This window comes from Chiloscyllium plagiosum, chromosome 11 (assembly GCF_004010195.1).
Source record: "Chiloscyllium plagiosum isolate BGI_BamShark_2017 chromosome 11, ASM401019v2, whole genome shotgun sequence".
Taxonomy (NCBI): domain Eukaryota; kingdom Metazoa; phylum Chordata; class Chondrichthyes; order Orectolobiformes; family Hemiscylliidae; genus Chiloscyllium; species Chiloscyllium plagiosum.
Genome location: NC_057720.1, coordinates 9,991,018 through 10,003,492, shown reverse-complemented (window position 1 = coordinate 10,003,492; position 12,475 = coordinate 9,991,018). Strand labels below are relative to the sequence as shown.

The following is a 12,475-nucleotide window of genomic DNA, read 5'->3' as shown; positions in this document are numbered from 1 at the left end:
GGAATGAGTGGGTGTGAGGGTGAGGGTAAAAGTGAGAATAAGAGCGAGTGTATGAGTGAGGGAGAGAGTGAGTGAGTGTGAGAGGGAGTGAGGATGAGAGTGCAAGAAAAGGATATCGGCAGCTCAGGATGAGTCAGAACCTGTTAAAAGAAACTGGAATCATTTCTTCTGATGGAGGTCACTGAGCATGGTGAAGTAAAGGTTTGAATATACTTTTAATCTAAGAATAGCTATTGAGCATGTGTGTAAGTAGCTATGTCATAGTAACATCTGATTGTCACAGAACCGTAACCTGAAACTATCGATGTCCAGAAGATGTCATCTTTCCCCACCCCCTGTATATGGTAATGTTTTATAAAGCATGTTACTGTTCACTCACCTGAGGCCAGATCTGATCTTACAACAAGATTTAACAAAGCTGCAGATCTTTCTGCAACAGAGTTCAGCAAATCTTTCTGATATGACTTGTCCCTCTAACCTCTCTGAAATACATTCCTGATTCCGATCCTTGTTCATCATTGCTGAGTTGTCTTTCCAGTCACACAGTCTAAGCAGTTTCTATGTTGACGATTCTATGGGATCGAGGATTGGGGAGGATTGGCAGCTCCAGTGGAAATTAATCAAATAGACTACATCTGTGCTGTCTCCAATGTGTGACCAAATGTCCCTTTGGTTCAGTAAAACTAAACTGACACTTGAGCCTATTTTCTGAACTAAGCCTGCTAAACTCAAGAATAATTTGTTACTCCTCTGTAAACTTTCTGAAATAATATCCTCACTTTTGAAATGGAATAACCAACATTGTGGCTCAAAGCAGGATGCAGAATCATCAGAAATAGTTTATTGTTCATAGGGTGGTCTTCAGGTTTATTATGTACTGGTAGAGTCAAACAGCCTTCGGTCCAACTCACCCATGCCAACCAGATATCTGGTATTGTGCAACGAACCAGAATTGATCAGGGATCTCGAAGTGAAGGAACCATTAGGAGCTAGTGACCATAATACAATAAGCTTCAATCTGCAATTTGAGAGGGAGAGGGTACAATCGGAAGTGACAATATTTCTGTTGAATAAAGGGAACTATGGAGCTATGAGGAAGGAGCTGGCCAAAGTTCAATGGTGCAATACCTTAGCAGGGATGACAGTGGAGGAACAATGGCAGATATTTCTATGTATAATGCAGAAGATGCAGGATCAGTTCACTCCAAAAAGGAAGAAAGATCCTAGGAGGAGGCATGGGTGGCCGTGGCTGACGAGGGAAGTTAAGAAACATATAAAGTTAAAAGAGAAAAAGTATAACATAGCAAAGATAAGTGGGAAAACGGAGGACTGGGAAGCTTTTAAAGAACAACAGAGGATTACTATGAAGAAAATACGCAGAGAAAAAATGAGGTACGAAGGTAAACTGGCCAAAAATGTAAAGGAGGATAGTAAAAGCTCTTTTAGATATGTGAAAGGCAAAAAAATGGTTAAGACTAAAATTGGGCCCTTGAAGACAGGGGAATATATTACGGGGAACAAAGAAATGGCAGAAGAATTGAATTGATACTTCAGATCTGTGTTCACTGGGGAAGACACAAGCAATCTCCCTGAGGTAACAGTGGCTGAAGGACCTGAACTTAAGGGAATTTATATTTGCCAGGAATTGGTGTTGGAGAGACTGTTAGGTCTGAAGGTTGATAAGTCCCCGGGGCCTGATGGTCTACATCCCAGGGTACTGAAGGAGGTGGTTCGAGAAATCGTGAACGCGTTGGTAATTATTTTCCAGAGTTCGATAGATTCAGGATCAGTTTGTGCGGATTGGAGGGTGGCTAATGTTGTACCACTTTTTAAGAAAGGGGTGGGAGAGAGAAAGCCAGAAATTATAGACCAGTTAGTCTGACCTCAGTGGTGGGAAAGATGCTTGAGTCTATTATAAAGAATGAAATTACGACACATCTGGATAGTAGTAACAGGATAGGTCAGAGTCAGCATGGATTTATGAAGGGGAAATCATGCTTGACTAATCTTCTGGAGTTTTTTGATGATGTAACTCTGAAGATGAACGAGGGAGATCCGTAGATGTAGTGTACCTGGACATTCAGAAAGCTTTTGATAAAGTCCCACATAGGAGATTAGTGAGCAAAATTAGGGCGCATGGTATTGGGGGCAAAGTACTAACTTGGATTGAAAGTTGGTTGGCTGACAGGAAACAAAGAGTAGTGATAAATGGCTCCATTTCGGAATGGCAGGCAGTGACCAGTGGGGTACCGCAGGGATCAGTACTGGGACCGCAGCTTTTTACAATATGTATTAATGATATAGAAGATGGTGTTAGCAATAACATTAGCAAATTTGCTGATGATACTAAGCTGGATGGCAGGGTGAAATGTGAGGAGGATGTTAGGAGATTACAGGGTGATCTGCCATGGTCAGATGCATGGCAGATGCAGTTTAATGTGGATAAATGTATGGTTATCCACTTTGGTGGCAAGAACAGGAAGGCAGATTACTACCTAAATGGAATCAATTTAGGTAAAGGGGCAGTACAGAGTGATGTGGGTGTTCTTGTACACCAGTCAATGAAGGTAAGCATGCAGGTACAGCAGGTAGTGAAGAAGGCTAATAGCATGCTGGCCTTCATAACAAGAGGGATTGAGTATAGAAGCAAAGAGGTTCTTCTGCAGCTGTACAGGGCCCTGGTGAGACCACACCTGGAGTACTGTGTGCAGTTCTGGTCTCCAAATTTGAGGAAAGACATTCTGGCTATTGAGGGAGTGCTGTGTAGGTTCACGAGTCAATTCCTGGAATGGCGGGATTACCTTACACTGAAAGACTGGAGTGACTGGGCTTGTATACCCTTGAGTTTAGAAGACTGAGACATATAAGATTATTAAAGGATTGGACACTGGATACACAGCTTAAAAATATTGGGTAGACCATTTAGGACAGAGATGAGGAGAAACTTCTTCACCCAGAGAGTGGTGGCTGTGCGGAATGCTCTGCCTCAGAGGGCAGTGGAGGCCCAGTCTCTGGATTCATTTAAGAAAGAGTTGGATAGAGCTCTCAAGGATAGTGGAATCAAGGGTTATGGAGATAAGGCAGGAACAGGATACTGATTAAGGATGATCAGCCATGATCATATTGAATGGTGGTGCAGGCTCGAAGGGCAGAATGGCCTACTCTTGCACCTATTGTCTATTGTCTATTGTATCCTAAACTGTCTGCTCCTACTTTGCCTGCATTTGACCCATATCCCTCTAAACCCTTCCTATTCATTATGAGCACTGTTATAGACAATGATTGTGCATCTAGAATAAAGCAGTAATGACTCAGTTGTAATTTCTTGACAAAAGTAACAAAAAACTTTTTCATCCAAAGGAATAGCTCAGCCTGATGTCCCTGTCACCTCAGTCTCATCTCTGGTAGGGCTACTGTTTATTGCCCCACCAGATGGTGGTGGTGAGCTGCCTTCTTAAGCCTTGCAGTTCATGGGGATGTAATAATATCCATAGGGAGGGGGTGCCAGAATATTGACCCAGTGACTCTGAATGAGCAACGATATATTTCTATGTCAGGATGGTGTGTAGCTTTGGAGGGGAAGCTTGCAGATGATGGTGTTCCCATTTCTCTGCTGCCCATGTGCTGCTAGATGGTAGGGGCCATGGGTTTAGAAGGTGTTGGCAGAGGAGCCTAGGTGGCTGAGTTATTTTCCACTCTTGGAGACTTATCAGCATTTTAATTTCAAAAGGAATTTGAATAGATGCTCACAACTAAGCCTGCAGGGCATAGAGTTGGAGCAGTCAATGGGGCTTATTTGTTTCTTTACAGAGAACTATCTTGGGTTCAATAGGCCAAATTATCTCCTTCTGTGCTACCATGCATGTACACAAAAAAGGAGCAGAATTAGGCCATTTAGCTCCTTGATAGTGCCCTGCTATTTAATAAGATCATGGCTGTAATCTAAAACCCATTTTCCCACCTACCTCCAATATTCCCTCATGCCTTTGCTTACCAAGAATTTGAATCATAACTCAGTTCTATTATCCTGATGTATTTATGTAAAGTATGATTTGCCTGGATAGGGTGCAGGCATTCACAATACCGCAGTGACCTGGGTTTGAGTCCCACCATGGTGGACGGTGGAGTTTGAATTCAATTTTAACAATCTGGAACTGAAGTCTATGAGACCATTGTCAATTGTTGGAGGGAGGTTGCTGTCCTTAATTAAAACAAAGAGGGTACAGAACACAATGCAGAATATAGTGTTACAGCTACACAGAAGATCAGAGAAAGTTCAACTTTAATATATGAGAGGATTTTGCCTCTGTCACATATCAAGCTACTCTTCAATCACAAATTTGATGTTTCTGGGAGATGGGACAGGGTGCTCCACAATGTAAAAAAGCCTTTTAATAATTTTGCTGCATTTGATGAATTGCAATAACATTTCTGAATCTGTAAAATTTCAGGCATCATTGAAATGGGGCAAAAATTGCCAAGACTACAAGATTGCGGCCAAAGCATCTACAGGCCGTTTTGAACACCATCCCGCAGTAATGGTTAAAGCACAATGGGACATAATACCTCAAAACCTGAAAGAAACCGCAAACATGTAGGAGCCAGTATACTGAGCTAACTGCCAATTACCACTTCATTCCTGTGTACTCAGAGCAATGAGCAGAAGATTAACTCCCCTGACTTCCCTTGCAGCCTGGCTGACCAGCTCGCAGGAATCGCCTTCCTATTTGGATTCTCTGAGAGACATCAAAGGAGTCGCGCTCATCGGCTTTCGGTGATCATGGCAGCAACATCTCAGCGAACGCTGGATGTGGTAGTGCGAACTCCAAAGGTATTTCCCAATTCACTAACATTGTTTCTGTAGGATTGCTACACTATGGGGAGCAGCTGGCCTACTGGCATTATCACTGGACTGTCAATCCTGGGACAACAGGTGGTAGAATTTGGATTCAATTTAAAATAAGCTGAAATTAGGAGTTTAATGTTAAAAATCGCACTACACCAGGTTATAGCCTAACAGCTTTATTTGATGAAGGAGCAGCACTCCATAAGCTAGTGCTTTCAAATAAACCTGGTGTTGTGTGATTTTTAACTTGGTCCACCCCAGTCCAACACCAGCTGCTCCACATCGAGTCTAATGTTGACCATAAAACGATTGTCCGGAAAAACCCTTATTGTTCACTAATGTCCTTTACGGCTGGAAACCACTATCCTTATGTAGTCCACATGACTCCTGACCCACAGCTATGTGATTGGCTCATAACTGCAATTAGAGATGGGCAATAAATGTTGGTCCAGCCAGCAACACCCTCATTCTGTGAATGATTTTTTTAAAATTCCAGAGCTTCTGCCAGGAGCCATTCATGATGAATGACTCATACTGTTTTCAGGTGTTATACCTATCAGAGGGTTGACAGAACACACTGTTGCTTTTGCCTGGTCAAATGGACACCATTCCACTGGGAGCAAAGCTTTCCTTTCTTGAAAGATGGTTCCTGAAACCAATTGTAGTGCCCAATAGTACTCAGAGTAAGCAAGGGTGACCTGGGATCAAACCTTAAACCTCATCTTTAACTGTGACTCAGTGCTGAGGAAAAAGGTGATTGGTTTGATTTCTGCCCATGAAAGTGTAATCAGGAGATTCGACGTTTCGGGCACAGGCCCTTCTTCAGGATTGGCTCATAACTGCAATTAGAGATGGGCAATAAATGTTGGTCCAGCCAGCAACACCCTCATCCTGTGAATGATTTTTTTAAAATGCCGGAGCTTCTGCCAGGAACCATTCATGGTGAATGACTCATACTGTTTTCAGGTGTTATACCTATCTGAGGGTTGACAGAACACACTGTTGCTTTTGCCTGGTCAAATGGACACCATTCCACTGGGAGCAAATCTTTCCTTTCTTGAAAGATGGTTCCTGAAACCAATTGTAGTGCCCAATAGTACTCAGAGTAAGCAAGGGTGACCTGGGATCAAACCTTAAACCTCATCTTTAACTGTGACTCAGTGCTGAGGAAAAAGGTGATTGGTTTGATTTCTGCCCATGAAAGTGTAATGCACAATCTAGCATAGCCCTCGTAATGTCCAATTGTCTGACCAAAAGCATCTTAAAAGTTGCTATCGTATCTGCTTCGAGCACACTGCCAGGAGAGGTGGGAGAAGCAGATGCAATCTTAACCTTTAAGATGCATTTAGACAGACACATGAACAGGCAAATAATAGCAGGATGCTGACCATGTGTAGGTGGATGGGATTAGTTTAGAATGGCATCATGATCAGCATAGACATGGTGGGCCAAAGGGCTTGTTTCAGTGCTGTACTGTTCAATGTTCAATTGTATGTTCCAGTGATCATCATTAGAAGGAGGCCATTCGACCCATTGTGTTTGCACTGGCTCTTTAGATGAACAATGCAGTGGGTGCCACTCTCTGACCTTCTCCCTGTAATCCTTTACCAATCAGAATCTAATTCCCTTTTCACTGTCTTAATTGAATATACTGTTGTATGAGGAGATTGACCTGAATGGGTTAACTCCAAAAACTTTGCATAACTCCACCCTCTGATATGAGAGTCTCTAGGAGGAGCTAGACAGTTCTCATTGTCTGTAAGTCTTATTCCAGTCTGTTCACCTTCCCATTACTGCTGATGGTTATTCACGTGGTTAGCCTGGTTGCTAGTTGGAGAGACCCTCTTTTTTATATCAGTGTAGGGTTGTTAACCAATCTTAAGCTAATGTAACCCATTATTACTTTACTCTATAATAAGCCACCTCTTGTTACTCAAGTTATTCTTGTGCCTCTACGGGCCCTATATTAATACTACAAGGGGAATTGGTGCCAGTCACCCTAACTATGGAAGATCCTGGCACAATGAGGTGTCAGCTGCAGTAACCTCTTATGCCATCCTCCTCCAGCACATTCGCAGCCAGACCAGCCTCACCACTCGGCGAAAGTGAGGACTGCAGATGCTGGAAATCAGCATCTAGACTAGAGAGGTGCTGGAAAAGCACAGCAGGTCAGACAGCATTCGATGAGCAGGAAAATCTACGTTTCAGGCAAAAGCCCTTCATCAGGAATAAAGGCAGGGAGCCTCCAGGGTGGAGAGATAAATCAGAGGGGGTGGTGCTGGGGAGAAGGTAGCAAAGAATACAATAGGTGGATGGGGGTGGGGTTGAAGGTGATAGGTCAGAGAGGAGGATGGAGTGGATAGGTGGGAAGGAAGATTGGCAGGTACCTCACCACTCACTGTGTGCAAAAGTTTCTCCACATTACACCTTTGCTTCGTTCACCAAATACTTTATAGCTTGTCTTTGATCAATTCGCGAGCGGTCAGAGTATCTCCCAACCAGCTTTGTGCAGACCCCCTCATGAGTTTGAAACTGTGAGAGTGCTAGGCCTATGCATCTACAACTAGGGGGTATGCATTGAAGGTGAGAGGGGGAAGATTAAGAGATGTGAGGGGTGAGTTTTTTTTATACAGAGAGTGGTAGGAGTGGGGACTGCGCTGCTAGGGGTGGTGGTGGAGGCAGATACGATAGGGGCTTTTAAGGGGCTTTTAGACAAGAGCATGAATATGCAAGGAATAGAGGGATATGGACCAAGGGCAGGCAGAAGGGTCTAGTTTGATTTAGCATCATGTTTGGCACAACATCGGGGGCTGAAGGGCCTGTTCCTGTGCTGTACTGTTCTATGTTCTATGTCATTGGGTGGGGTGTTCCTCAGATTAAAATGAAACACCTTCTCAGCAGATATCAAAGATACAATAGAAAGAAAGGGGAAAGAAATTTCCATTGGTGTCCCACTCAACATATACCCCTCAAACAACTTCACTGAAAATCTCTGTATCTGGCCGCAATCACGTTGCTTCTTTGTTCTTATGATCCTGCTGTTCACTATTCTCACAAACACACGTCCACTTCATCAATGATCTTGGGATGTCCTGGGGACATGAAAAGGAGTTGAAAACATACACGCCTCTCTCTTCTTACCTGCTGGGACCATCATATGGAATCATAACACGAAGGTAATTAGGAGTGGGAATCCTGGCTGGCTTTCCTTTGTTAAGTCATGGATTGGGAGACCTGAGCTCGTACTGAAGAAACACAATGAGCAAGACTGCACTGCAATGATATTTCATAGTAATAGGATTTCCTCTCTGCTTGGGTGAGGTGATGGCCTAGTGGTGTTTTTGCTGGTCTGTTAATCTAGAAACCCAAATAATGTTCTGGGGACCCAGGTTTGAATCCCACCATGGCAGATGAATTGAATTGCTTTTAAAAATCTGGAATTATGAGGGTAATGATGACCAGGATTCCATTGTTGGAAAAACCCATCTGGTTCACTAATGTCCTTTAAGGAAGGAAACTGTCATCCTTACCTGGTCTGGTCTACAGCAATGTGGTTGACTCTTGACTGCCCTCTGGGCAATTAGGGATGGACAATAAATGCTTGCCTAGCCAGTGACACCCTCATCCTGTGAATGAATAAAAAAATTTGCAGAAACCTTGAATCCACTTATTATGAGCAGGTTTAGGATTTAGTTGGAGACAAATTCACCCTCAGTGTTTTAAATCAAACCCACTACTTCATGTCATCTCTGATGAACAGTCACCTAAACTTGAAATGTTAGCTCTCTCCACAGATGCTGCCTGACCCTCTGTGATCTCCAGCAAATTTTGTTTTCAGTCTAACATGATGCTGTTTCTTTTTCTATTCAGCATGTCTTCAATCGCAGAAACCTTCTCATCCCAGCACCATTACCTTTCGATGTGAACTCTCCCTCAGTACAGCAAAGAGGATTGCTTGTCCTTGCTGATTTACCAGCTATGGTTTCACCAACATCTACAGGTACATTATTTTATTCTCTCTACTTTTGCATCTTATTTTGTTAGACCTCAGTCTGTGAAATAACAAGTAAAATGGAATTCTCAACTGAAATAGAGTCATGGAGTCATGCAGGGCAGAAACAGACCCTTGGTCCAACCAGATATGCCAACCAGCTATCCTAAATAAATCTGCTTTCCATTTGCCAGCACTTGGCCCATATCCCATTAAACCCTTCCAGATGCCTTTCAAATGTTGTAATTGTACCAGCCTCCACCACTTCCTCAGGCAGCTCATTCCATACATGCATCACCCTTTGTGTTAAATGTTGCCTCTTAGGTCCCTTTTAAATCTTTCCCCTCTTACCCTAAACTTATGCCCTCTAGTTCTGGACTCCCCCAACCCAGGGAAAAGACCTGTTGACCATGTTCCAAAACTAAACCAGTCCCACCTGCCTGTGCTTGGCCCATATCCCTCCAAACATTTCTTATTCATTAATTCATCCAAAAGTCTTTTAAATGTTGTAACTGTACCTGCAGCCATCACTTTCTCTGGAAGTTTATTCCACACATGAACCACTCTCTGTGTAAAAACACTATTCCTCCTATCCTTTTATTGTCTAAATGTTATCCTATTATTAATTTAGATTATATTATCTAAATTGTTGGGAAGCATTTCTACACACCAAGAGTGGCAGATGTTGGGAACTCTCCTTCACAAGGGGCAGTGGATGTTGCATCCATTGTTAATTTTAAATCTGAGATAGATAAAGTTTTGTTAAGCAAAGGTATTAAGGGATATGGGCCAAAGGCAGATTTATGGAGTTAGGCCACAGACCATCCATGGTCTCATTGAATAGTGGAACAGGCTCAAGGGGCTGAATGGCCTACTTCTGTTCCTATGTTCCCATGCTCTTAACTCTGTACTGTTGTATGTGTACACTGACTTTAGAATTCTTCTTTAAGGATTCAATGTGCATTCAATGTTGGGCCTCTGCCTGACAGTTAATCTGCTATGGATTTTCCAAGCTGCACAAAACAGAGGCCAGTTCATCTGCTGGAATGAACTTATAATGTGGAGAAGCCAGTGTTGACTAGGGTGGACAAAGTTAAAAATCACACAACGCTAGGTTATAGTCCAACCACCTGATGCAGGAGCAGTGCTCCGAAAGCTAGTGTTTCCAAATAAACCTTTTGGAATATAACCTGGAGTGATTTTTAACTTCGTAACTTTTGTTTTACATTCTGGTCCAGAAGTTTGTCACTGTTAGAATGATGAATGCAAATTGAAAGCATCAGCTAAATGGGAGTAGTTCTTTATGAAACATCCTGAGTTCTGCAGACTTATGGGAAGTGACTGAAGATGGTGGCGCATTTCGGATCCTGAGAGGTTTTTACAGAGTAAAAATTGAGAGACTCTTTGCTCTGTGTCGAGAGTCGAGGACTGGGGGAACACAGCTTCAGAAATTGGGGGTCATCCTGGAATTCTGTACTTCAAAGATATGTGGATGCTCAATCAATGAATGTATTGAAGCTTGACATTGACAGATATTTTAAAATCTGAGGGAATCAAGAGATGTGAAGATAAGGTTAGTGAGAGAAGTTGAGGTCAAAGATCACAGCTGTTCTGATTAAGTGTGTGTGTGTGTGTGTGTTTTGTGTGGAAGAAGGTCAATCTGCCATTAGGTGATGTGATGGGGATGTGAAGGCCAAGTGGTATTATTGTTGTACTGTTAATCCAGTGACCCAGACAGTATTCTGGTGTACCTGGATTTGAATCCTGCCATGGCAAATGCTGGAATTTGGATTCAATTTTTGAAAATCTGAAATTAAGAATCTATTTCTTAACATTGTTGATTGTCAAGAAAAGCCCATCTGGTTCACTAATGTCCTTTAGGAAAGGAAATCTGCTGCCCTTACCTGGTCTGGCCTTCATGTGACTCCACCCACAGCAATGCGGTTGACTCTTAACTGCCCTCTGGGCAATAAATGCTGACCAAGGCAGTGTTGCCCACACCCTATGACTGAATAAAAGAAAGCAAAAATGTTTCCCAAGACTGAGTGGCCAGGCAACACAAGCTGATGAGGCTTCACACAAGAGCTTCCACTTGGTGAGCTACCAAAATTGTCCTTGAAACTTGACCTCAGTCATCAATTCTTGCAGAAGTGGTGAGAGATATTGGGAAGAATGAAATCTTTCCTATTGCAAGATTCACTCCCCTGAATTGGGTGCCATTAGGATGATCATTGCACACCTTGAGAAAGCAACAGCGGGTTTTCCCACTATCCAATGGAGTCTTTGTGCAGCTGGTGATCCCATTGTGGTTTGGTAGGGACTTCCAGATTATAGACACAGAGATGATGAAGAAATGGTGATGTATGTTTGTGTCTGTGTGACTCAATGAGTACCTTAATGGAGACGGTTTTCCCACAACATTCTTACTGTTTCCTTTCTGAGCAGTGGAAGTCACAGAGTGATGGATGTTCAGTCAGAGTGAGTCTGGGGAGCCAATGCACTCTGCAGATGGTGCTCGGAGTGCCACTGATAAAGGGATAAATACTAAATCCAGTGCCCTCAATGTGTACTGCTTGTTTTCTGAGAAGATTCATAAACGCTACCGCCACAACGCAAAACCAGTTTATTACTGAAATCCAAGCAACTGATTGTTGTGTTTTTTTCTGTTTCGCAGCTGAATGCAGGGTCTTGCAAAACCAATTCACCCCATTTAACAAGGAATGTTTTGAGTATGAAATGCCTGAAGGCTGTGCTCATGTACTGGTCCAAGATTGTACTCCTGAACTGAAATTCATCGTACTGATAAGACGCAGTGCGGAATCACTGATTGTACAGCTGAGTTTACCTTTCAGGTAAGGGACATACATGTGTTCAGCCCATGAGAAGCATTCAATGAGGTTACGCATCTGATTAACGTACTGTCCTTTTCTTTTGTAAAAGTCAAGTAGAAATACAGTCGACAAAAGCAGGAAAGATCCAACTGTTCATCAATGGAACCAAGATGTTGGTCAAAAGCCTATCACTTCCAGGTTCAAGTACATTACTTTCTCAAGATCAATGTTGCAAGCCTTTCTTTCACACCAAGCCCTCAAGAGTTGCAGAGAAGGAACGTAGTGTGGAAGAACTAAATTATGAATTACTTTGCATTGCAAAATATAAAACTTTAATCTGAATAATCACAAATTCAGGGCTCAAACTGATGGCCAGCAGGAAGCAGTTTAGAAAAATGTTGAATAAAATCCAAAAGCTCTGCGGATGCCGTAAATCAGAAACAAAAATAGAAGTTTCTGGAAAAGCTCAGCAGGTCTGGATGCATCTATGAAGAGAAATCAGAGTTCATGTTTCTCAGAACTGGGGAAGAGTCAACAGACCTGAAACATTAACTCTGATTTCTAGCCACAGATGCTGCCAGAGCTGCTGAGCTTTTCCAGCAACTTCTGTTTTTATTTGTAACTTCCTCTTCAAGTTTGATCAACTTGTGATTGATTCTCTCTAACTGTGATTGTTACTTTTTTTTCCAGGATCCTTGGCCATTGAGAGAAGTGACAATGATCTGACCATCAAAGCACCAGAAGTTGGTCTCAAAAATCTCTTCTTCGATGGAAAAGAGATTAAGGTGCTTACCATTATCTTCATTT

General features: G+C 42.6%; 1 protein-coding gene across 1 annotated transcript in view; it reads left to right on the top strand.

Moving 5' to 3' along the window:
• Positions 1 to 12,475, top strand: part of LOC122554699 (vitellogenin-like) — an 87,758-nt gene that overhangs the window by 64,124 nt on the left and 11,159 nt on the right. Inside the window, 6 exon segments of the mRNA XM_043700077.1 lie at positions 4,452 to 4,594; positions 4,693 to 4,831; positions 8,717 to 8,846; positions 11,512 to 11,689; positions 11,778 to 11,866; positions 12,359 to 12,453. Coding sequence (XP_043556012.1) covers positions 4,452 to 4,594; positions 4,693 to 4,831; positions 8,717 to 8,846; positions 11,512 to 11,689; positions 11,778 to 11,866; positions 12,359 to 12,453 — 774 coding nt within the window.